The sequence below is a fragment of the Pseudorasbora parva genome, chromosome 11 (genome assembly GCF_024679245.1).
Source record: "Pseudorasbora parva isolate DD20220531a chromosome 11, ASM2467924v1, whole genome shotgun sequence".
NCBI classification, from domain to species: Eukaryota; Metazoa; Chordata; class Actinopteri; order Cypriniformes; family Gobionidae; genus Pseudorasbora; species Pseudorasbora parva.
Window position 1 is genome coordinate 42,285,839 of NC_090182.1, and position 27,610 is coordinate 42,313,448.

General features: G+C 37.5%; 1 protein-coding gene across 1 annotated transcript in view; it reads left to right on the forward strand.

Moving 5' to 3' along the window:
• The first annotated feature begins 58 nt into the window (after positions 1 to 58).
• kif3a (kinesin family member 3A) overlaps positions 59 to 27,610 on the forward strand; it is a 34,455-nt gene continuing 6,903 nt past the window's right edge. The window contains exons 1-12 of the mRNA XM_067458002.1: positions 59 to 232; positions 3,347 to 3,629; positions 3,744 to 3,888; positions 3,983 to 4,067; positions 6,907 to 7,012; positions 9,211 to 9,350; positions 9,429 to 9,626; positions 9,726 to 9,900; positions 11,329 to 11,427; positions 25,204 to 25,360; positions 27,202 to 27,382; positions 27,483 to 27,593. Coding sequence (XP_067314103.1) covers positions 227 to 232; positions 3,347 to 3,629; positions 3,744 to 3,888; positions 3,983 to 4,067; positions 6,907 to 7,012; positions 9,211 to 9,350; positions 9,429 to 9,626; positions 9,726 to 9,900; positions 11,329 to 11,427; positions 25,204 to 25,360; positions 27,202 to 27,382; positions 27,483 to 27,593 — 1,686 coding nt within the window. The 5' untranslated portion in view covers positions 59 to 226. The remainder of the gene's footprint in view (positions 233 to 3,346; positions 3,630 to 3,743; positions 3,889 to 3,982; positions 4,068 to 6,906; positions 7,013 to 9,210; positions 9,351 to 9,428; positions 9,627 to 9,725; positions 9,901 to 11,328; positions 11,428 to 25,203; positions 25,361 to 27,201; positions 27,383 to 27,482; positions 27,594 to 27,610) is intronic.

Below are 27,610 nucleotides of genomic sequence, written 5' to 3' on the forward strand. Positions count from 1 at the left end.
AACATACATAACATAATATACATAACATCAATATGTAAATAGCCGGGTGATATCAGGAGCCCGTCGCCGCCCGCGCATGTCCAGTAACCGCAGCGGCATCACTGGGCAGGATCGGCGCTGGAGCTGGAAAAACACAACATCCACCCGAATGAGCTCATCGGTTATAAATCCACAGAAAACGCGTTTATTAAAGTCTTAATAAAGAGCCACATATCCGCATCTAAAAATGCCGGTAAGGTTGTAATGTCCTATCTTTATCTCTATGCATCGCTGTGTAATGTGTGTGTTGTTATGCCCCACCTTCCCATCATTCCTTTGCTTTGCAACCGGAATCTCATACAAATATTCACGGACTGTTATTTGACAGCGTTTCTTCCACTCGTTTGTCGTTATCGTTCAGTTATATTATGCATTTAAATCTTATGCGATGATATTATCCTTTTTAATGACAATGAGTGGTTTTGTGCACGTCAAGCTAGCTGCCTGCTAGTTATTAGCATCATAGCAAGTTTAAGGGGCTTTAACAGTGTTAAAGATCTCTCAGCGAGTCAGAATCACGTTTGATTCATTCTGAAACCGCTAACAAAAGAACACTAGGTTAGTTATGTTCTGCATGTAAATAATAGTTTCCTTTTCTGTTGTCTATTAATTAATTTAGCTGTTAGCTCGACACAGGCCGACCATATCTGCTGCTTAGCAACAGGGTTGACCCCACCTATCATCAACAACCGGTGACCTTTACAATAAAGGTTACTATTTCACGAGAACCCATAGTTTACGCCAAAATACCTTAATTTGGGTGTTTCTTTAACCATAGGTACCTTTGGCTCTGAGAGTGTTAGAAAATAAGCTCTTATAATACTCTAACAGTTTCAGTTATTTGTCAACTAGTGGACTTACACCCACCGACCACTTTAATAGGTAACGTACACCTTGCTAGTACCGATTTGGAGCCCATTTTACCTTGTTTGTGACATAGATTCAGCAAGGTTATGGAGATATTCCTCCGAGATTTTGGTCCATATTCACATGATAGTGTCATGTGACATGATATTGACACAGTTGCTGCAGATTTGTCTGCTCCACATCCATCATTGAAAATCTCCCATTTCACCAAATCCCAAAGGTGCTCTACTGAATTGACTGTGGAGGCCATTAGCAAATGGTAAACTAATGTATGTTCAAGAAACCAGTTTGAGATGATTTGAACTTTGTTTGGAAGTAGCCATCAGAATATGGGTACTCTGTGCGACAATACTCAGGTAGGTTGTGGCGTTTAAACAATGATCAATTGATACTAAGGGGCTCAAAGTGTGCCGTGAAAATACTCCCACATCATTACATTACTGCATCCAGCCTGAGCAACTGATACAAGGCAGGATGAATCCATGCGCTCATGTTGTTTAATGCCAAATTTGGACCCAACCATCTGAATGTCGCAGCAGAAATCTAACCCTGACCCACACTCATCAGACAAGGCAATGGTTTCCCAATCTTCTATTGTCCAGTTTTGGTGAGCCTGTCCGATTTGTAGCATCAGATTCTTGTTCTCAGCTGACAGGAGTGTCATGCGGTGTCCATCTGCTTCAAGGTTGGACGTGTTGTGTGTTCAGAGATGCTCTTCTGCAGACTTCGGTTGTAATGTGATGTTGAGTTACTGTTGTCTTTCTATCAGCTCAAACCAGTCTGGCCATTCTCCTCTGACCTCTGGTATAAGCGAGGTATTTTCGCCCACAGAACCGCTGGATATTTTCTCTTTTTCAGGCATTATCTGTTAACCCTAGATCAGCAGTTACTCAGACCAGCCTGTCTGGCATGGTTGCCACATTCAAAATCACTTAAATCATCTTTCTTACCCAATCCGATGCTCAGTTTGAATTTCAGCAGATCATCTTTTGACCATGTCTACATGCAAATCCATGTGATTTTGCTGATTAGATATGTGTCATGAGCAGTTGTACTTAATAAAGTGGCCTGTGAGAGTACACGCAGCACTAAAGACTGCATATTTGCAAATCATTAGCTAATGATTCTTTAAAACAGATGGCTGGGATTTGAAATGCATAGCTCCTTCGACCCATTGCGGTAATGAACTAAAGCAATAAAGGTGCATCCACGCCATGTTTTAAGTACTGTAATTGCAAGATTTTAACTTGTAAAAGGCTTTCACGTCCTCAGAGCTCGTAATTCCAGCTTGTAAGATGTGGTACAAGTATGAGCTCTCAGAAAATTCCCATGGCTAGGTGTTGATAGTGTTGCTTAGAACTGGGTTTTTAACTTTTAAGGACATGCATTTATCTAATGTCTCGTTTCCATCAGTACAGTACGATTCGGGATCGTCAACCCTGATCCGGCTTGCGTTTCCACGGCCAACAGTACCCTTATGATAGGCGTTGTGTAGCGATCGACGTCATTCTCGTGTGAAGAAGAAAGCGACAAAATAAACAACAATGGATGACATACAGCAGAGCAGATCTAGTTGTTGCTTCTTGGCATGTGGCTGTTTGACAAAAGATGATGACATGTTTGGTTTGAGCCAAGGCTGCAGGCTGCAAAGCAAAACATTGCCGAAAAAGCAGACGCAAGTGACGATTCTCTGTCAATCAATTACACTCTGCAGTGAGTCTAGCTCCACCCTTCAGTACCAGACTACTATGCTAGGTACCCAAACAGAAGGGTGCCAAAAAAGTGTAAAGTACGGTTTGGAACTACTGACAATGGAAATAGCAAAAAATGTTTACTGTACTAAACTGTACTGTACTGTACTGCTCAGTGGAAAAGAACCATAATTTCACTTTTGTAACCCCACCTCCCACCCAATGCGAAAATTGTTGATATATTACAAAATATAATATATAGTGGACAAAACCATTAAGCAGCTTCAGGATGTCTACACACTTCAAACGCACGGCCGTGACGCACAGCCAAGATTGTAACGGCCAGCTCGTCTCTACTTTACGCTTCAAATCTGATCTTCAGAATTCTATGGGTGACGTCACAGACACTATGTGTGTTAGTTATCGTCCTCGGTGTGAACTGGCCTTATCGCCTTTTACAAGTCAGAATCTAATAATTACTGTAATTCCGACGAGTCCTAGTGCATCTATAAATTATCTTTTTATTTTACTCCTAGTTTTGATTTTACAAAATTGATTCCATTCATGCAAAAAAAAAAAAAAATATATATATATATATAGGCCCGAGCACCAATGGTGCGAGGATCCTTTTGGAAGTGCTCTGTTTATTTTATAAAAAATATTTCCACATTTTTATGTCCGACTTCCATTGTGCTGACAAACACATTAGTTCTTCCATAATATTTTTAAACTGCTTTGTATTTGTACAGAGTAATAAGCTGGATAAACCAGAGAAGATGGAGGTGAGCGATAATGTTAAGGTGGTGGTGAGATGTCGACCCCTCAACGAGAAGGAGAAGATGATGGCACACAAGCAGGCCGTCACTGTGGACGAGATCCGAGGAACCATTACTGTGAACAAACTAGATATATCTAGTGAGCCACCAAAGACGTTCACCTTCGACACAGTGTTCGGCCCAGATAGCAAACAGCTGGATGTGTATAATTTAACAGCTCGGCCCATCATTGACTCAGTATTAGAGGGTTACAATGGTAAGTAAAAGACTATTTTATAAATTTGTATAATATTTATTGCATATATTGCCACATTTTTTGAATCTATTTGGCTATTTTGGCAAACATGATGATGACAATTTTTTTTTTCAGGGACCATATTTGCATACGGTCAGACAGGCACAGGGAAAACGTTCACGATGGAGGGTGTCAGGGCAGTGCCTGAACTCAGAGGAATCATTCCGAATTCATTTGCTCATGTATTTGGCCACATTGCAAAAGCAGAAGGAGACACCAGGTGAGAAGGGAGACTCTCATGATTAGTCATGCTTATAATGATGCTTCTTCTCAACGTTATCAGAGATGTGATGACGTGTGTTATCTGACCATAGGTTTCTGGTAAGAGTTTCCTATTTGGAAATATACAATGAGGAGGTGAGAGACCTGCTAGGAAAAGACCAGATGCAGAGGCTGGAGGTGAGAAATTTCAACATAATTGAGGTTGAGATGATAGTGCTTTGTCGGTCCTGCTTTTGGGCGTCCCCCAGCACTGCACTTAATAAGTGTGCTATTAATCTGACACACCAAATATAGGTCACGATGAAGCACTCGACTAATGCATACATGCGCATGAAATCTGCCCCCACAGAATTCTACAGAAAGCGGCGCACATTTCCACTGAATTTAAACACATCAAACAGAAGAATTACTTTGATAATTACACACTCATTGCTGTTTTTTTTTAAATAATGTTGTTTTGACTTAATTTAATAAGGATTTCAGCTACAAATCAGAATGTACTGTCATACTTTCATCTCTGTTCACACATTTGACCATATTTACCATAAATAATACAGTCTAGTTCTGCAGATTTGTGTTCTGTTTAACTAACACTAACTAAATACACTACCATTCAAAACTTTGTAGTTAGTAAGATTTTAAATGTTTTTGAAAATGAGTCTTATTTTTAATATTATTTTCACCATGGTGGCCTTTATTTGATCAACAATACTGTAAAACCAAAATATTGACAGCATGTTCCTTCAGAAATCATTCTAAAAGGCTGATTTGCTGCTCGAGAATCATTTTGCCCCCTAATATACACATGGCACAGTGCGGTGCCAGGAGCGGTGTTTAAACAGCAAATGCACTCGCTGCCGCCTGTTCGCCCATGGGTGTGCTGGTCTGAAAGGTGTGTTCAGGTGCGTTGCTATTTTAAGGCAACTGAAAATAACTGTGCCTTTGCACAAATGAAACCTGAACTAAAGTCAATAGCGCAGTATTTTTTGTGTTATTTAAAGGGCACGTTTTTTTATGCACCTATAGACGGGTGCACAACGCACGTAAGCGCTGTTTATTACACACACAGGGACGTGCAGCAGCACATAAACATTTTTAAATATTAAAAATAAAAGGATTACATTAATAAAAAATGCCTACATGCCATAATGGATAGTCATTGCATGTATCAGAATGACCCATTTGCAGTAATGAAACGGGCTGCTTATTAACCAATACACACATGTATTTATACTGACTCGTCAGGTCGAGGGTATCTATATTCTAGTGTTGACATGATACCAAAATTATGACTTTGATACGATAGGAGACTAAAATACCTCGATACTGATACTAAATCGATACCACGGTCAAAAACCCCCAGGAAAAGTAATTGAATAATGTGCAACATAAATTACTTTTATTGCTAAAATAACTTCATGCCAGTGTGAACATCCTTACAGAAAATCACCTTATCAATCATGTTATCATTCACTAACCTTTCACTTCTAATTTAATATTTTATTTCAAAGTAATTTAATATTTTTTAAATGTAATTTTATAATTATAATATAGATTTTTAATTGTATATTTGTTTTTAAAAATGAGCAAAAATGCAAAATACAAACAATATGACAAAAACAGTGCTTTTTTCAGCTACATTAGGTCTATTTAACAGTAGCAAGTAAAGAAAGAATTTAAATAATCAAATATAAAACTGCTTAGTCTTCACTCTGTAATTCAACTGGACACTGATTCTTAATAAATATATTTAAATTATTAAGCCAATCATGTGGTGGTTTTCTATGTTTCATTGTTGTTTGATTAACATTAATCACACAGAATATTAGGTCTGGCTTAAGGGGAATTTGACTTTTTTAACTTTAGTTAGTGTGTAATGTTGCTGCTTGAGCATAAACAGTATCTGCAAAGTTACAGCGCTGAAAGTTCAATGCAAACGGAGATATTGTCTTTTAAAGTTATGGCAGTTTATTGCCTACAAAAGCTGCCTGTTTGGACTACAACAAGCTTCTTCCCGGGTTGGGGACATCATAAACCCTTGCTAGTCACCGCAGATGTGACTTCTGCCTGTAATGGTAAGGAGCGTGGTGTTTCCGGACAACCTGTGCTTGGCACTTCAGCCAATAAAAACACAGGAAACTACATTTGGCCATCTAACCAATGTAAGACCATTATGTTTTTCAGAGGGATGGGCTTCATAGAAGCAGGAAGCAAACGAGCCGTTCAAAGGACAGTGGAGACAGCCAGACAAATATAAGAAAAATATGGCGTTTTAAAGAAAAATAACTATTAAGACATGTTATACTGCGCCCCATAAACACTACCAAGCCTAGAAAAAAAACACGGAACCACCCCTTTAAGACCTGCATGGATCTAAATACCTCAAATGTATACGTTCACTAACACAATTCCATATCGTACCGTTTGTAATAGCAGGGTATCGCGATACTTTTCTAGTACAATATCGTGCAACACTACTATATTCCGCCATTTAAATAGCATGTAGTCCGCCATGGCGCATTTAAAGGGAATGGGAGATGAGACTCTGATTAGTTTATTGCATTATACACTGAAAACACACCCATGACTCAGAGATTCAGAGATTGGCCATTTTTTTGCATCTTTAAACTAGCAAAAATGGATTCAAACACGCCCTAAGTGCACTTGCACCCTGCGCTTTGATCGTTAAACCTTAGTTCTTATTATCAATGTTCAAAAGAAACAGCATTTATTTAAAAAATATATTTTGTTACATTCTAAATATCTTTGCTGTGACACTTGATCAATTTTTCAATCAATTTTTGATGATTAAATGCTGGTATATTAATTTTTATTTCACAAAAGAAATAAATATTTTCCACCCCCAAACTTTTGAATGGTAGTGTAACCTTGTTTTTGAGGTCATCAAGTCTGACTTCTAACTACAGCTGTCGTTGAAATTAGGCAATTTGTTGTGCAACTTAAATTCTGAATTGTATAGGCCAGAATAATAATTCATGCTAAACTCAAAATACAGGTCAAGGAGAGGCCTGATGTAGGAGTTTATATCAAGGATCTTTCTGGATATGTGGTAAACAATGCTGACGATATGGACCGGATTATGACCCTTGGGCACAAAAACCGTGAGTATATCTTAATTATTTGTTAAATAAATGAAACATACTAATTTGTTTTAAGAATGCAAAGTAATATTTAGAGTTAGATCAGGAAATTCTTTAAAATAGACCTTAAATGTGGGTATGAATATGTAAAATTTACGGCCATGTTTTGCCATGAGTATGGACGAATGCTTTAATTCTTTATTGGTTGCAAATTTTTTAAATTAATTTAAATGAGTAATTATAATCAGCGTTTGGGGTGACACATTACAAGTAATGTGAGTTATGTAATCAGATTACGTAAGTAACTAGTAAAGTAACATATTACTTTTACCTTCACAACAAAATATCTGAGTTAGAATTCAAACAAGTAACGCAAGTAACTTATCAAACAGAAGAATCCTCAGGAGTAAGCGCAGAGGTGCTATTTTAGTTGTAGACTAAATGTGAGCATGCTTTTGCTTGCACAAAATTCAGATTCAGTATTAAAACAGTAAAACGCAAACTCTAAATATTACGCACACCTGCATATATATTACCAATATACTTTATGTATTTAATTTCAAAAACGACTTTGCTACTGATCTTCGATGATCCAACTTAGAGGTCGATCCATAGTGGATTTTAACGATAACGATAAGAAGTAGGTTGGACTGATGAATCAACTTATAATTTTTAAAAATGGCTACTGAATGAAAACAAACATAACACATAAAATAGTGCTGAACTTTATTACAATAACTGAACCATGAAAATGTACTGTACATTTTAAATATAAAAATATTAATATTTTAATTATACCTTGATCCTTATTTATGTTAGTTCACAGTTCCTTATGTTAAGAGAGACAACTTTAAAATGTAAAAATCTATTAGTAACACATACATATGTACATACAAACATGTACATATATATATGTTTGTATACCCCTCTTCCCCTCCCCCCTGACTCGAGGTTGCCAGATAGGCTGCAGTAACATTTGTAGATTTGCAGCTGTGGTAACTAGAGCAGATCTGGCAACCCGGATGCCCAGACATTACTGACTTCATGATTGGTTGATAGGTGGAGGGTGGAGCTTCAGGCCAAAACACAACATGTCAACATCAACATCAGTTGAGAGCTGTAACAACAATTTTAAATGACAATATCCTGTTCAGACTACTGTTGTCGGTTATATAAGTATTTTAAATTTACATGATTTCTTAATGTCTAATTTTATGATTATATTCAAATACATTTCTTACATACAGTTCCTTTAAAGTTGGCGATCTTTAAATATATATACAAAGGCTATATAATGTAATTTGTATATATACTCTTACACTTTATTTACTTATTTTTTAAAACACTTGATTTTATATCAAAAGAACCCGTAACAAATATGTTACATTGACGATTAAAAACAAAAACATGCAAACACAGCATAACGAATGCATAAAAGCGACCAGCTCGGTATAAACTAATTAGGGATGCTCAGTTCGGTTAATTTTCCCAACCGACTGCCACTGCTCATTATCTGATTAATAATCATTAACTAATAAGATTATAATATTGTATTGGCATTAAATAAAAATACAATTGACAAGTGTATGTGACCCGTTAAAAAGAGACTTTTTTTCACATGTTTATTTTACAGTGCAAACAGCAGAACATACAGAACAGATCAACAACAGAACCTCGATTCACATTATTAAATGTTCACGCACCAGTGGTCATTCTTCTGGAATCTGGAAGATTCTTAACTTTAAGCCCCCTCACTTTAATTCAGAAATGAAAAACACGTTCATCATATTCATTCCAGAACGGCAGCACTGCTAAGGTTTATTTGAGCTGCGCCCTCTACAGTACAGGCGTGAATGTGTATTTCCTTCAGCCTGAGGCTTTTTCATTTCATTTGTGGCATAAAAGGGCCATTACATTTGCCAAAAAATGTACTTTTGTTTTGTTTTTTTGTTATAAAAGAAACAAACAACCAAGCCCTGTCCAAGTGAGAAAAAGTAACACATAAAAAGTAACTAAGAAACACAATTGGTTACTCTTTTTGGAGTAAAGCCATATTATAACATTACTTTTAAAAGTGTTTTCCCCCCAACACTGATCATAATAGTAATATAGAGAAATGTGCAGAATATTAGAGCGAGGGTCAGCATTACATTGGCATTGGGCTCTTGGGCTCTAAGCAACGAAGATAACCAACTTTTTTGTTGTTTGTCCTTATCCAGGTTCTGTTGGTGCAACTAATATGAATGAGCACAGTTCTCGCTCTCATGCCATCTTCACCATAACTATTGAGTGCAGTGAGAAAGGTGTAGATGGAAATCAACATGTGCGCATGGGAAAGCTACACCTGGTCGACCTTGCGGTAAGCGGCCCACGTCATGTGGATTAAATGAACAGTGTTTTAGTTTCCTTTCCGTTACTGAATTGTTTTGTTGCTCAGGGGTCTGAAAGACAAGGAAAAACGGGCGCCACAGGTCAACGTCTTAAAGAGGCCACAAAAATCAACCTGTCCCTGTCCACCCTGGGAAATGTTATCTCTGCACTAGTGGATGGGAAAAGCACCCACGTGCCCTACAGGAACTCAAAACTCACCCGACTGTTACAGGACTCTCTAGGAGGAAACTCCAAAACCATGATGGTGCGATAGTCAATGCGCACACAGTTATGAGCTTTTGCATATTTCAGTCAAAGAACTGCAGACAGTATAATTCTGTTTTAATGATCTGTTACTTTGCAGTGTGCAAACATCGGCCCAGCAGATTACAACTATGATGAGACCATCAGTACTCTCCGTTATGCTAACCGTGCCAAAAATATCAAGAATAAGGCCAGAATTAATGAGGACCCCAAGGATGCACTGTTGCGCCAGTTTCAGAAGGAAATTGAAGAGCTCAAGAAAAAATTGGAAGAAGGTACCACACATCAGTTTGATCTATGTGATGTCTTAATGTCGGTGTTGGTCTTGGTCAGGATGTGACTCGTTTGCTCTGGTCTAGTGAGCTGCAAAATTGTCTACATAGGGAGCGACCTTCACACATGAGGACTCTGTTAACTCAGCATTTTAATGATTTGTTGTATACATCTAGGTTCAGTCTTTTGAAAAGAACCAAGATGTATATGACAAATCAAAATGCTAAGTTAACTGAATTTAAAGTAATGACCTCTGATGCAAAGCTGAATTTTCAGCATCATTACTCCAGTCTTCAGTGTCACATGATCCTTCAGAAACCATTCTAACACGATGATGTGCTGCTCAAGAATCATTTAATAATTATCACTATTAAAGGGTTAGTTCACCCAAAAATGAAATTGATGTCATTTGACTCACCCCAATGTCGCTCCACACCCGTAAGACCTCCATTCATCTTCAGAACACAGTTTAAGGTATTTTAGATTTAGTCCAAGGCTTTTCTGTCCTTTGAATGTAAGTGTATGCCCACTTGCTGTCCACGTCCAGAAGGTGATGAAAACATCATCAAACTAGTCCATATGTGACATCAGTTGGTTAGTTAGACTCTTTTGAAGCATCGACAAAGACATTTTGGTCCAAAAATAACAAAAAATACGACTTTATTCAGCATTGTCTTCTCTTCTGTGTTCCTCAAATAAAGAATCAAACGGTCATGATTCAAGATTCGAATCGCGTGTCAAACTGCTGAAATCTCCTGACACTGGCAATATGAATCACGAATCAATCTGCTGATTCGCGACCGTTTGATTCTTTATTTGACGTTTGAAAACAAACGCGGAAGAGAAGACATTCTCTTCCGCGAAGAGAAGAAGGTGATGAAAACATTTGATGATGTTTTCATCACCTTCTGGACGTGGACAGCAAGTCGGCATACACTTACATTCAAAGGACAGAAAGGCCTCAGACTAAATCTAAAATATCTTGAACTGTGTTCCGAGGATGAACGGAGGTCTTACGGGTGTGGAGCGACATTGGGGTGAGTCATTAATGAAAGAAATTTCATTTTTGGGTGAACTAACCATTTAAAGAGTTCCGCTAAGAAATCTTTTGTAGCAAATTATTTTACTGTCATGTTTGATCTATTTAATGCTGTTAATTAAGAAACGGTAAACCTTTGAACGGTAGTGTATGTTTTCAACACTATTTTCACTAAGTTAAGAGTGATATTAACTTTCATGTAACATGATTTTTTTATAATTTGACCAAATACTGTATCTTGAAATACAGCATAATTTTTTGCTTTGATAAGAGCATCTATGATGATCTATGAAATCAGAGTCCCTTAGGGTTTGGGACAGAGCCGGAGTGTTTATACATGTTCAGTGCTGATAAAGCCACAGTGATACAGTATTATGCTACTACTGTTCAGGTGAAGAGATCTCTGGCTCTGATGGCAGTGGATCAGATGACATGGATGAGGGGGAAGATGAAGTTGGTGATGGAGGAGAGAGACGCAGGAAACGAAGAGGTATAAATTTCCCCTTTTCTTTTCCATTTAGTGACTGGTCAGCGTTAGTCAGAGAGGTCTCTTAGAAAGATGATGCAATCTGATGTTTTGACTTTTAACCACAAGTGTTGCCTTAAAAAAATCATCTTCATAATCAGCTGAAGACACGTCAAGGTCATTCTGTGTTGTTTTTGTCTTTAACCTCATTAGATAATATTACTTTATTGCAAAATGTAAAGACATTAAACTTTCATTCAAACATTTTATAAAAAACATTTTTAATTTATGTTTATAAACCAACTTATGCACTGCACTGCACATACCCTGGTGTCATCTAGGTTAAAATTTCTAGGTATCGCAATGTATCAGTAAAGTAAGAAAAAATGTGGTTTTGGTTTGCTTGTCTAGACTATCAGATCAATCAGATCTACTTTCATGGTGCGTCATGAGTGCAAACAGTTAATGCCTGGCAATGACTCTGCACTGACTTTGTGTGCCCACATGCAGTCTGGGACCACTAGTGAAAATGCAAATGAATGCAATTTTTGTTATTATAATATAATATTATCAGTCTTAGATTTGAGTTGGTGCTCAGAGTGAAGCGGTGCTCACCGGTACACAGTAGCGGCACTTCTACATTTTACTCTTAAGGTACATTCACACCGAACCCGAGTAGAGTATCTGGAGCGAATGATTTCCATGTTAAAGGGTTACTTCAGCGATTAGCATATGGCTTTGTATCAGTATAAACCCTGGAGTATATTCAAATGATCGTGCTTGCATTTTATTTCTGGAAAAATTACTCCAGTGACACAAATATCCTCAATTTGCATAATCAGTAAAATAGGCTAAAGACTACAGCCAGTAGAGGGAGCTATTTCCGTATGTTTTCAGCTCGCACATGGGGACTGGGATCGCATTCACAGCTCAGCTCGGCTCAGGCATTCATGTAAACGTTGCGGCCGGCGGAGCAAAGTGGGTGTTTTAACTTCTCAAATTAATTCCTATTAAATGTTAAGCTTCCAAAGGCATGAACTGAAAAGGCGCCAGACTGAACACGTGCTGAGAACTACTGTCGTGAGCACGGACGCGTTTACCTCTCATCATGAGAGCTCTTACCTCAGCTCATTCAAGATGAATGTAATCTGACTCCTGCAGCGTTTGTGCTGTGACACTCACTCAGCGGCTAAATCACATTATATTGAACAGCCACGTTCAGTTTTTAATTGTAGTGTGTGTTCTCTAGCTGGACTGATTTTATGAAGATGAACGCGGTGGTGAGAAAGTGATCAGTGATTCAGTAGTGGTGGCTTTGGGATAGGCCTCACATGGAAGCAACGCATTCTGGGAATTGTTGTCTTTTATCCCCATGAGACAACAATACATTTTCTGTCTTTTCTCAGTCTAGAAAGCACCAAATTCCAAAATAATTTCACACTTCTACTACAATTATGATCCAGTTTAAATAAAGATTAATCTTCCCAGCGCTGAAGTACCCCTTTAAGTCAATGGAAAGGTGGGTTGACGCGCGTCTGGAGGTCCTGCTGTGCAATAGGCACGCTTCACACGGCGCGATGGACGCGATTCCACCTCAGTCGCGTGTCCAGTTCGCGCGAATAAAGCGAATTTGAAACAAATTGAGCGTCTTGCGCCTTATGCGTGAGCGGTGCTTTTTGTGCATTCACGCGTTTGAAGTGAATACGCGTCTACGCCTGAGTTGAAAAATTTAAACTTTGGCGTCGATTTGCGCCGCGTTAACCAATGAGGAGCCTGCTTGCTGCTGTCACGTGGTAAAGTGACGTGATGAGAAACCCTGCATAATTAAGAAATACTGTTATTTTGTCACTAAATGTAGTTTTAATGTTTTTCAGTTGATAATGTAGTTGTTTAAAGCTAAAATATGTGGTTTATTTATAAAGACAGCGCCAATTTAAAAAAATAATAATCTTGCATTTTGGAGTTGCGATCACCGGGCGTTCAGCACTCATTAACCCCCGGCGAGAGCAGCCTTTCCTCTGCAAGTCCTTCTGGCGTTTGCTGAATGGCTCGTATGTCTGTAGTGGTTAAATATGAGATATAATTCGTCTTCTGTACATCTAATAGGCGATCTGTGGTCTAATCATGAATCTATTGTTGCCTACCAAATCATTTTGACTGAGGGCAAAGTGAAGTTAAAAAACTTTATATTTTTTAAGGATATAAATATACATGCAGTGAAGATCCAAGTAATCCAGGTAACGTTAATGTGTTGGCTGTACCACATTTGTGTGGCTGTTAATGCTTAATATTTTTTTTTATGAAAATGAAAAGAGACAGAGTGGTGTGATTTTGACGCTCTATTCGCGTTCTGTGTGAACGTAGCATTAATAAAAAAAACCTTGTTAATACAACCTCGCTTTTATAACGGATCAATTGTCTGTGTAATATGACTGACTGAAGCCCAATTGTTTAATTAAGTGGCGCGCATATGTACTGTATATACTGTATAACTATACATAAGCTGTCTCCTTAATTCCTGTAGCATTTATACAATACAACTAGTTGAACATATTCCAATTCTGCTGTAATGCTGCTTTAACATTTATCAGCTCAGTCTGTGTTGATAACTGTAAGTACATCAGTTGGCCATGCATACTGCACTCACACTGTATTTGTGTACATAAATGTCCACCAAGCACTGAACAAACAAAAGACACAATAATGTTGTACATTTTCCACATCCCTGGGGTTTATCATGTATACGACTAATCATTATGTATACTACAAAGGCGATTTTTGTAAAACATTTCACACAAGTTTTGAATTAAGCGGTTGCATTTGTATGAAATGTTGAAATATGAAACTTTTCTTTTTTTTTTTTTCTCACCTAAAACACAACATCTGCTCATACAAGCACATTTGGACTATTTGATAATTTTTCTAGACATCTTGTCATTTTAGAGGATTAACTAAAAGATTAAAGGAACTGTATGTAAGAAATGTATTTCAATTAATCATAAAATGGCCCTGATATGTCACTAGACATTAAGAAATCAATTGTGTTTTGGCCTGAAGCTCCGCCCTCCACCTATCGACCAATCACAAAGTCAGTAGCGTTTCTGCATCCGGATTGCCGGATCTGCTCTTGCAAGCGTTACTGGAAATGTACCGAGTAAAATATTACTGAAAATTGATTAGTAATGCCTTACACTAATGCGTTACAGCAAAAAGTAATAAATTACTGTAATGTATTACTTTTGTAATGCGTTACTCCCAACACTGGTCATCAATGTAGTAGAAATGTGAAATTATTTTTGAATTTGGTGCCTTCTAGACTGAGAAAAGACAGAAAATGTATTTTTGAAATTGAAAGACTACAATTCCCAGAATGCTTCGCTGCCCGGTGAGGCCATTCCCAAAGCCACCACTACTGGATTACTGTTTCTGAGTTGTAGAAGACTCTACAATTAAAAACTGAACGTGTCTGTTCAATATAATGAGTGAGTCACCGCGTGAGTATCACAGCACTGAGCACTGACTGCAGGAGTGAGAGAAATGAGCTGATGAGCTCTCGTGATTAGAGCTGAGGAAATCACGACTACACTCGCGGCATACATTCACAACGCGAGTTCAGTCTGGCGTGTTTCAGTTCATGCCTTTGCAAGCTTAACTTTTTAATTTGAGAAGTTAAAAGACTTACATTGCTCACCATAGCTCCGTTTAAATGAGTGCCTGTGGCTGCGAGCTGAGCTCTGAGTGTGATCTCCATCCCTCATGCGCGGGTTCAAAACATGCGGGAAAGACTCCCTCTGCTGGCTGTAGTCTTTAGCCTTTGGCCAAACATTCCTCCTATAATTCAAATATCGTCAATTTGCATCATAGGAGGAATTTTTCCAGAAATAAAATGCATAAATCTCTTGTCTCAGGGGGATATGAGGGGGGAAAGGACAATCATTTGAATATACTCCAGGGTCTCTACTGATACAAGGCCATATGCTAATCGCTGAAGTAACCCTTTAAGAAATCAAGTGATAGTCTTTCTATTTGACTGTGTTTGATTAAATTGACATTTCTCTTAGCGTTAAATTCCATCTGTATATTTGGCTTTGTAAAATGTACTACACTTGTCATCAGATTTTGATTATTAAAAATGTGTGACGAAAGCAACATCTTAAATTATTTCCCCCTTAGGTATTTAACAAATCGTATCCTTCAACACCCCACTTGAACTTAAAGATGAAAGATAAAGAAAAGGCCCCAGTGTACTTAACACCAGTTGTAATAAACATTTTCCAAAACTCTAATCCTAATAAGCTCAACATCAGTCTGCTGTTACCATACATTAACACAATCAGAGCATTGTGTGTTTTCACACAATATAAAATCCGTTAAAACGATTCTAAAATGCTTAATTTTTCTTTTCATACAAGCTTACCCAATACCAAAATCATGGATTCTTATCTACAAATGCTTAAACACAGTATATCACAAATGAAGACCTAATGTTCCATTCTTTTAATATAGTATAAAGCCTCTACTTCTGCAACATCAGAAGCTCAAACTTATTGAAAAAAGAAAGACTGCAACAAAAAATAAACCTTTCAAGTAATAGATCTCTGAAATATTTGATCTTACTTAAAATAAATATTTTAACTTTTGTTTGAAATAATTTAAGATGATTATTTAATTATTATTATCATTTACCTCCTAAAGAATCAGGGTTGCAAGCTGTGTAATATTGTTTGCAACTCTAGCTCAGACACCCTCATAAAATAATGACAACAACTGATTAAACCTTTTATTTTTCAAGAAACTGGTTCTGGACCTTGATGGATTTAAAAAAAAAAAGCTCCATGCTTAACAATAAAAAAAAAAAAAAAAAAATGTTGGTACTTTTTTGGATGAGACCAGGTTGCATATATCTGCCTTGTTGACTTGGAGAACCTGTACCCTGTGACATTGGGTGCAACCTTTACGCTTACATTTGTATTAGTAGCATGCACATCTCTAATATTGTATTAAAACAGAGTTGGTAATGAGGGTCGCCATCATTTGATAACGGTTTTGGACATTTAAAAATGTCAGAATTTGTATTTCAGGTTTTTGATTGTTTAAAAGGCTTTCCAAACGTGTTGACACTGAGATTAAGCTATAACTGCTCATTTAGAGTTCTGCTATGCATTTAATATGTGAACGCATAGCAAACTGTGATGCTATTTTTCATAACAAATGCTGTATTTAAAAAAAAAAAAGACTAAAAAGTAGTCTTAAAAAAAAAGTAAAAAGTAGTTAACTTAAAAAGTTAACATTGGCCTGAATGGTAATGAGGATCCGTCAATGGTCTTGCTTTGTAAATAAACCCTTTTTGTAACAAATGCTATATTTAAACAATTACAATAACTATATGTTAGTACAAGTTAGAAAGAGCTTTAAAATATGGACCTTCTTGAATTATAAACAATCCTCCCATAATCAGTCCACGCCCCACCAACAAAGCCTCATCCCCTTTGGTGAAGACGGGCGCTTTATTTTTTTCCACTTCAAGCACTGGTTTGAGGGAAAAGCTGGATTTAAAAAAAAATTATAAATAAAGATGATCTTCAACATGATCAATTAAATGCATCCCTGCTGAATGAAAGTATTAAAGGTGCCTTAGAATGAGTTCAAACAATATTTTAAATTGTTCTCTGATATCTAAATAGAGGGTATGTGACTTATTTAAGGGCAAATATGGTCCAGATACGGTTTTGCAGGTCCATTTGTAAAGGCTCATGAATAATAATGTTGAGCTCTGCGTGGCTCATTTTAGTAGCTCACACAAGTGCAGTTATTCAGCTAACGCAATCGCAAACAGCACAAGCAGCCGACTGAATGACACTTTAAGCAGAAAATCTCAAACAGAGATGCTGGAAATGCGCTTGCTTGTTTATTGCTGTTTTCAGATCACCATGCGTGGTTGCCAGATTGCATGTTTAAGTAAAACACCGGATAGAATACGTGTTCTTTTAACAGAAAAACTCTGACTGGGGGATTTAAATTACCGCAAGCACAAACACTTGAACGCTCCTCTTCTTCCCCCCGACAAAACCAAAGAGTTTAATTTTTTAACTACATTGTAGTCTCGTTTTTTTAAAAAATGTTTATATAGTCACAATAATCTTTTAGGGACGTCTCTGTTATCTCATCTTGTCTTAGTCATGGAAAAAAAGGTTGTCAATGAGCATTTTTCGAAATATTTTCGTTAAAGAAATTGAGCAAACTAACACCTTTGAATTCAGTTGGTGTTGTATCCTGTTATAGATAAACATCAACCATGCCTGTTGACAGTTATGTTCTGTGGAAAGACTATGAAAAGTGCTCACATCCCTTGCGCAGCCTGGAACTCAACATTTATATCCCTGATCTGCTGTTTTCACTATATTGTCCTCATCTTCACAATACCTGCAGAACTTCTGTTTATTCGGTGCAGGTCCACGTTAACACTGCCTGGCCTTATACATGGACGGGTTATATGCAAATTAATGATCATAACTGTTACGTCACAGTCAGTGTTATATTGGTAGTGATCTTTTTCAAGCACATAGATTACATATGAAGGAGGTAACAATGGTGTATGAGGCTCATGGTATGTTAGTGCCATGTACAGAACTCTGTATTATTCAAATATGCCAAAGTAAATACAGTTTTCCATTCTAGGGCAACTTTAAAGGAATAGTTGAAATAATCAAAAATGAAATGTGATGTTTATCTGCTTACCCCCAGGGCATCCAACATGTAGGTGTATTTGTTTCTTCAGTAGAACACAAATGAAGATTTTTAGCTTCAACCGTTGCAGTCTGCCAGTGAATTGGTAACAACTCTATGAGAGTAAAAAAATAACATGCTTAGACAACATGCACAAAAACCCTGCGGCTCGTGACGACACATTGATGTCTTAAGACATGAACCGATCGGTTTCTATGAGAAACCCAACAGTATTTGTTTTTTTTCCACCTCATATCCAAACAAATCTCATCTAGTGTTCCCATCCGCTATTATTTCCGTCTAGTAAGGTCAAACTGGCGTGATCATATATATGATCCCGGCTGAATGAGGCATCTACATAATATATCTATGAACGTACCAGTTTGACCTTACCAGACAAAATTAATGACGGATGGGAGATTCGTCTGGATATGAGGTAAAAAAAAAAAAAAAAACATAAATACTTTTCAGTTTCTCACAGATTTTTTGTTGTGCATGTTGTCTAAGCATGTTTTTGTTGTTTTACTCTATTAGAGTTGTTACCCATTCACATGTATTATGACTGGCAGACTGCAATGGTTGGAGTTAAAGATTTTCATTTGGGTTCAACTGAAGAAACAAAGACACCTTTGGATGCACTGGGGGTAAGCAGATCAACATCACATTTTCATTTTTGGGTGAATTATCTCTTTAATTTATTTCCAAACTTTTGAACAGAAGTGTACATAATATAACTGTATTCAAAACCTCAGATAGCACACGCTGTGTAATGCATATTACAAGTTAAAAAAACTTTAATTAATCTTGAATGCTTAGGCTCCAATGTGGCACCCGCTGCTAATCATAAAATCTATCCACCCAGCTTCTAATAACTTTTTAATAAATGGCATGAATTTAATTATTTAGTAATCAAGCCTTTATTTGAATTACCATAAAACAGATGCATAATAAATTGAATCAGTAGGTAGCAGCAGACTCAGTGACACTGCAAAAGCGGAATATAGGACACTACATTTCAACAGGAAGTCTATAAATGGTTCCCAGGCATCACTTTCCTCACTGTAACTCGCATCTAATCACTTCATGTTTATCGTCTTCCTTTCTGTTGCACCTCACAGTTTTTCTGCCTGAGTCACTGATGTGTCATTTCACACTGACCAAATTGGAGATATGAGTCCCCCTTAAAAGACATTTAGATTATATGATATGTGCTTGTGCTTGTGCAATGTGCTTGGTGTCGTGATCTCTTAACCTGCTCCAAACTCTAGAAATATGCTTTGTTTTACTGTCCCACAACTTAGATGGTCAGACAGAACAAAAACTTTCCCAAGTCTTCAACTTAAATGTGTGAAATTTAATTCAAGCATCATTAGTGGATATTTTACCATATACACATTATGCAAACTAGTGTGGAAAATGATCTCCCGAACTCATTAGTGCTTATCTTGGCAACCTTAAAGCTTTTTGCTGACCATGGAAAATGAAATGTGTAAAACCTGCCAAGTTTGTTTGGATTTTAATTTAAAACAATTTAAAATGGGAAGTGTTTGAGAAACTTTAAAGGAAGTGTATTTAAGATTGTGGCCAAAACTGGTACTGCAATCACATTCAAGAGGCTGTACAGCGGTGTACCCCTCTCCCCCTCCCCCTGACTCCAGGTTGCCAGATTGGCTGCAGGATCAGCAGGAACGTTTGTAGATCTGCAGCTGTGGTAACTAGAGCAGATCTGGCAACCCGGATGGAGAAACACTACTGACTTCATGATTGGTCGATAGGTGGAGGGCGGAGCTTCAGGCCAAAACACAACACGTCAACATCAACATCAGTTGTTGTCAGTGATATAAGTATTTGAAATTTACATGATTTCTTAATGTCTAGTGACAAATCAGGGCCATTTTATGATTAATTGAAATACATTTCTTAAATACCGTTCCTTTAAGAAAGGTGAGCTTGTTCAGATGACTTGAGATGGGTGACAGGGAAATGCTAAGCTCTGTGTTTTAACGTAGGTTTTCCCAAACTGGGGTTTGTGAGTAGATATTAAGCTAATAATAAATTAATTAAATCATAAAATGAAAACAAACAAATAATATTAAAGTTTAAACATTTTGTAACATATAAATGTATAGTTACAATTTAATGTAAAATATTTATTTGTCACCTGCACACCATTTAACAGCGTTTAGAGAACCTTGAACGTCTAAATGTTGTTAAATTGTTTAAATATATACTTTATAGGTATGGGGAGCGACCAAAATCTTATATCACATATATGAGAAATTTTTATTTCACTATATATCACAATGTAGTTATTTTTGCTTTATAGCTGTAGTCTGTATTTTTTCCTCTGTCGCCATCTCTGTTCGAAATCTGCATTTATCAACTGTTTGTGAGTTGTGCCTCGGCATGGCACAGCGCGGAGGAATCCAATATTTTGAGGAGAATGTGCGGCTGTCAGTCACCGCGCTGGTGTGGATACTGTCATTTGAAATCACAGATTCGACTGTTGTTTCTGAGTATGACCGACTTACGAATGTCATCTGAAAAAGCAAGCCGCTGACACTTTTGTTCTGACCAACTAAGGGGAAAAAAGCATTGCAATAAATCGCGATGATTAAATCTAACGATCGATTATCATATCACATCAAACATTGTCAATCTCGTTATTTTCGAATTGTTAATGTTAACATCAGCAGTATGACTATATTTAATGTGTGTTATTACCTGTAGTTTCCATTTATGTGCAGTCTAATTTCTAATTGTCATATACCAACTACTTAAAGGGATAGTTCACCCAAAAATGAAAATGTGATGTTTATCTGCTTACCCCCAGGGCATCCAAAATGTAGGTGTGTTTGTCTCTTCAGTAGAACACAAATGAAGATTTTTAACTTGAACCGCTGCTTGTATAATGGATGTCAATGGGGTAGTTTTTCTATGATAAACAATATTTATAGAATTTTTTACCTCCAAATACAACACTATGTACAAAAGCTGCGAGCACGCCATCACTGCTGCTGGGTGAGCTCAAATGTACACAATATGGCGTATCTCAATGAGATACAAGCGGCGGAAGGGATCTCTTGTGTGTCTCTCTATATTGTGTAATTTGACCTCACTTGCAGGCAGAGATGGCGCAGGGACGGCTAATGTATATAGTTTCTCACAAAAACCGATCGTTTTGTGTCTTAAGACATCAATGTGTCGTCACGAGCTGCAGGGTTTAATATGATTCGTATGTTTATGTGTTTTTTACTCTCATAGTGACTCTCATAGAAAAACACCCCATTGACATGCATTATATGAGAAACGGTCAGAGTTCAAAATCTTAATTTGTGTTCTATTGAAGAGACAAACACACCTACATCTTAGATGCCCTGGGGGTAAGCAGATACACAGGTAAATTGCTCCCTCTCATAGCTAGCACAAAATAATTGATATTTACCATAATGCACAGCAAAACGAGAGACCCAACAAAGAAAAATCTAACTGCATGAATTAAGCGAACAAGTGTGCTACTGTTACATAATTGAACCATTAAAATGTCTTAGGCCAACGTTACCTGTCCAGCAGAAAAAAGCTGTCCCTGCGTCTGTTTTGAAACGCTTCAAAACACGGAGGTCACGCCACCTTTAAAAGCCCTTTTTATCCATGTTTTTGCATCGGCTGGTTGAAGTCTCTTTTATTCTGTTGCCATTCCAAAAGCATGCATTTTTCAGCGGGTGAATCTCCAGTTGTCACTGGTTATTAAAGTTTGAACCTTTCTGGATCTGCCATCAAATTGATAAGTTTAATGATATCAAGTGCTGTAAAAAAAAGGCTAAAAATCTCCACCTCCAACCTTCACACACAATATAGACTAATAGCCGGGACTCCTTCTTTATGTACAGATGTGACGCAATGATACAAAGATATGCTTGAATTTCCTGCAGAAATCCACCAGTACTACTGGAATTAAAAACATCCTTACAAGCTTACCTTTGTAGATCGAGCTACAGTAAGTAGATAGTTTTGAACACTGGCTGGTTATGTACTTGATAAAATAAGATAAAAATTAGGGATAATTTTTAACCCAAATAGTTATGGACTGCAGCGTTATGTTTTTTTATACCACTAAAATGTAACAATTATTAACACCATTTTCAATATCGTAAAAAAAAAAATACTAGCCTTAAAAACGCTCAAATTACTGAAGACAAACTGATAAATTACAAAGACATAAATAAAACAGACCTACCTGAAAACTTCAAGAACTAGAACTACAATTTTTATTTATTTATAAGTTTATTTGAATAGGGACAGTACAAAAAACATGATTCAGTCGGCAACTGGAAAATATGTTTTGCACACAGAGTGTAGCATAAGCTAATTTGCGTCGCAGGTCCCTAGAAAGGCTTTTCTAAGAAAAAAAGAATAAGAAAAAAACTAGGAAAAATGCTGCTAATCATGGAATAAAGCTTCAGTTAACATAGACTAGCATATACACATGCATGCCTAAATGACCTTTACCTATTTTAAGGATGCTTCCAACCCTGGCAACATGAATAACTAGTTAGAGCAAACGTTTATTTAGTCTTTACCATCAATATAAAAAAAACTTAAAGTAATCAAATGTATATAACAAAAACAATGCATGGTCTTTACTGTGTAAATTAAATATATATTTATTCTTATTAAAGTTACAAAAGTCATTCAGTCAAGAGCAGTGAGAGAATTTCTCTCTTTGCTGTCATTTGATCAGCATTAATAATGAGGGCTGGTAAATTTGGATGCTGTCATTTTAAGACCGACTGCACGGATCCACTATTATTGTGCATTGTTCTTTCTCAGCAGTTTACATTCACTTTAAACATAATTGACTCTGATTACTTGCAAATACATGTCACTTTAACACATAAGTGTGTGTGTTTAACTGTTCAAGCCTCATTAGGCAGCAAAAAGCCCTCAGTTCAGTTCTTACACGGTCTTAGCAGTGGCTAAATAACGCATGTCTCAGTGTGTGTATGTACTGAAATGAGTTGCAAACATGACCGCACAGCAACGTCACATGATCTTAACCGCGATAGAGAGGATAGTCCGAAACCTCTACCGGATAATAACATTTGCTGGTTGGTCATGTCTACCGGTATATCAGCAGCCCATCACCCACCCCAATCTCAAGGGGATCTTCAAGTAAACTTTTTCTGTCAGTTTGGGAATCCATTTATTTGCATCTCAATGATTAGTTAAAGACCCTCTGTGCTGTGATGAAAATCAAGTTTTTACTGTTGTGAAGATGTCTTTGTGGTGTTTTAATGTGAAAATTTACAAATTCTTCAGTCAACCCCATACTGAGCAGTTTCTCCTTTAAACTTCAGTGTGCCAAAGACCGTTTTCAGCTAAATCTAAAACATATGTGTTTTGGCCGTTCATTTACACAACAACGGCGTTTTGGGGGCCTGAGAAAACAAACTTTTGAAAACGGGTTTCAAAGCGCAAGTTTTTGAAAATGAATACACACAAAAAACGTTCATTTGCGCATTATGTGTTCAGTTTACAGGAGTGCAGTGTTTCTTTACAAAGTCTCCAACTTCTGGCATGGCATCAACAATACAATGTTTTAGGTGTTTTTACGGATATCTTCTGTACGCGAAAAAACCCCTGTGAGAACTTTTTCCTACCCCCACAAACATATATCCGATCCTATCAATCTGTGGGGCAGGGCTTTTCTCCACTGATGTTCAAAGTGGTTTTGAGGATGGTGATTTTTAGAAGGAATTTTTGTATTAGTTTTTTGTAACATTAGCAACACATTAGCTTTTTGGTAATGTGGTCAGTCATATAATTTACTGTGCAATGATCAATTATTATGTGTCTGATGTTGTAGAGAGTTATACATAAAACACATTGCCATTTTGATAGATTGACTTGTAGACGGCTCCATATAATTTGTTCTAGGGATGCACAGACACCATTAAACACAAACTAAATACAGACTTCATTATAAAGAAAAACTACAAATAAAAAAATATATAAAATCACAATCTATCACAAAAATACTATTATAGATGGTGAATAAATTAGATTAGTGGATAATTCAGCAGCAAAAGTAAAAAAATCATGATTGCACAATAATTGTATAAAATCAAAAAAATAAAGGAAACCACAAAAGTGAATAAGTGTAGCTCTAAATCTGGTAAAATGTTACACAAAATGCATTCATGAAAAACAAGTAAATATAGTTATAGAAATAGGGCCTACTAAGAAATTACATTTATTTTAAATGTGTAGAGCATCTTTTTAATGAGGCAGCAACATATATTATAGATAGGCTATTAATAATCTTTCATAGCGGCACAAAGTGCGTATGCACATCCCGTATGCAGGATGATGCGCTTGAAGCAACACAGAGTCCCAGTGCAGCGCTCCGACCACATTGAGACGTTCAAAACACAAAGGGAAGATACAGTGAGGAAAATAAGTTTTGAACACCCTGCTATTTGGCTAGTTCTCCCACTTAGAAATCATGGAGAGGTCTGAAATTGTCATCATAGCTGCATGTCCACTGTGAGATCCAGAAATCACAATATATGATTTTTTAAAGCTATTTATTTGTATGATACAGCTGCAAATAAGTATTTGAACACCTGTCTATCAGCTATAATTCTGGCCCTCAAAGACCTGTTAAGCTCGGAACATACTCTGCAAAAACAAAGACATTCGTTTTTTTTTTTTTGAGGTGGCAAGAACAAGAACGAAGTTCGTTCTGGCCTGTAAATTCCATACTTCACAAGAAAAGCAGGTGCGATCATCTGCGTTTCTCCGCATTAACCACACCCACTTTAAATGTATGACCAATCAGACGATAGTTCTCGGACACCCGCAAGAAAAAAGTTCTGCTTAGGTGATGTGTCGAGAACAAGCTGCGAGAACTGAAGCCTTTAGCCTGCCTTTAAAATGTCCACCTCCACTCCATTTATTCTTGTATTATGTTATGTTATGGTAATGTTATGGTAATGTTCATGTTCATGTTCATGTTACTGCTGGGGTTTTTATCTGTATTTTTAAAATATCTTTTCTAAATGTCATGTTCAGGAAGAAAGAAGGTCTCTCCAGACAAGATGGTGGAGATGCAGGCGAAGATAGAGGAGGAAAGGAAAGCACTGGAGGCCAAACTGGACATGGAGGAGGAAGAGAGGAACAAAGCACGTGCAGAGCTTGAGAAGAGAGAGAAGGACCTTCTCAAAGCACAGTAAGATATGTTAAGAAAACAAGTCATTTAACAGGTGCAGCCATCTTGGATGTGTCCACCAAAAACGGTGAACTCTAAACCTACCAGCACAAAATTTGGCTCCATATAGTACTGATCACTGGTTCTCAACTGGTGGTGGCACCCGCATTTCCCCATGGCCATTAAAGGGATAGTTCAACCAAAAATTTATATGATATCATTATTTATAATTTTTTAGAAGGTTTAGAACAACTTAAGAGTGAGTAAATAATGAAATAATTAAAAAAATATTAATGAATTAGTGTTTTCTGAGTCTGTGTTGGCTGCAAAAATGAAGTTGACAATGCTGCCTCGCCATTTGCTGTATTGTGAACACACCTAGAGCTCTGACACCCTTTGCAGCTATAACAGCTTTAACTCTTCTAATAAGGCTTTGCACGAGGTTTAGGAGTGTGTTTATGGGAATTTTTGACCATTCTTCGAGATTCGCATATGTGAGGCCAAGCACTGATGTTGGATGAGACGGCCTGGCTCTCAGTCTCCGCTCTAATTCATCCCAAAGGTGTTCTATCGGGTTGAAATCGGTACTCAAGTTCCTTCAAACCAAACTCACTCATCCGTGTTTTTATGGACATTGCTTTGTGCACTGGTTGGAATGGAACAGGAATTTTGGAACAGGAAGGGAACATCCCCAAACTGTTCCCACAAAGTTGGGAGCATGAAATTGTCCAAAGTGTCTTGGTTTGCTGAAGCATTAAGAGCTTTCACTGGAACTAAGGGGCCAAGCCCAACCGCTTAAAAACGACCCCACAACACAATCCCCCCCCATCCCCCCACCAAACTCTACACTTGGCACAGTGCAGTCAGGCAATTATCGTTCTCCTGGCAACCGCCAAACTCAGACTCATCCATTGGAAGCGTGCATGGTCACTCCAGAGAACACATCTCCACTACTCTAGAGTCCAGTGGCGGCGTGCTTTACTCCACTGCATCCGATGCTTGCACTTGGTGATGTAAGGCTTGGATGAGCTGCTCGTCCTTGGAAAACCATTACATGAATCTCTCTATCCACTGTTATCGTGCTAATATGAAGGCCAAATGAAGTTTGGAGGTCTGTAGCTATTGACTATGGACTCTGTAGAAAGTTGGCGACTTCTCCAGGATGTGTGCCTCAACATGCGCTGACCCCTCTCTGTGATTTTACGTGTCCTACCACTTCGTGGCTGAGTTGCTGTTGTTCCCAATTGCTTCCATCTTGTTATAATACCACTAACAGTTGAGTGTGGAATATTTAGTAGTGAGGAAATTTTACGAATGGACTTATTGCACAGGTGGAAACCTCACGGTACCACACTTGAATTCGCTGAGCTCCTGAGAGCTATTCTTTCACAAATGTTTGTAGAAGTGTCTGCATGCCTAATGCTTGATTTATACATATGTGGCCATGGAAGTGATTGCAACACCTGCAGTCAATGATTTGGAGTGGTGTCCCAATACTTTTGGCAATATAGTGTATTTCTCATGTCTGTGAGCTAAGTAACCCAAGTTCCAGTTTATTTTAGTGGCACGTTCCATGGAAACCGAGACTATTGTTTGGCAAATATTAGGGGGCAGTCCTAGTAACATGTTATCAGAATAATGACACACATGCATATATATAGCCTGACAACATCTCATCTGACCACAGATACTGATTCAGGACAACACTTTTGTTTTTCCTCAATTAGTGTTCCTGTTTCTTTGAAGACATACTTCATGATCCACTTAAAACAGTGCTGCGACCCACCAGTTGAGAAACTCTAGAATAGATATTAATATAATGGGTGCGAGAGCATAATAGTGTCATGCTTTGCATTATTTAGACAGGAACATCACTTATTACTCGAGAAGCTGTCTGCTCTGGAAAAGAGGGTTATTGTTGGTGGAGTCGATTTACTGGCTAAGGCTGAGGAGCAAGAGAAGCTTCTGGAAGAATCCAACAATGAACTGGAGGAGAGGAGGAAGAGGGCTGAGCAGCTCCGAAGAGAACTGGAAGAAAAGGAGGTATAGATGATTATAAGACTTTAGCAGACTCATGTTTATTCATTATTCTTGTATAGTTTTATCTCACAGTGGTTCGTGGTTGTAATTGTCTCTAAAACAGCAAGAGCGCTTGGACATTGAGGAGAAATACACCAGTTTACAAGAAGAAGCTCAAGGCAAGACCAAGAAACTGAAGAAAGTGTGGACCATGTTGATGGCGGCAAAATCAGAGGTGCAGTACATTTCAAA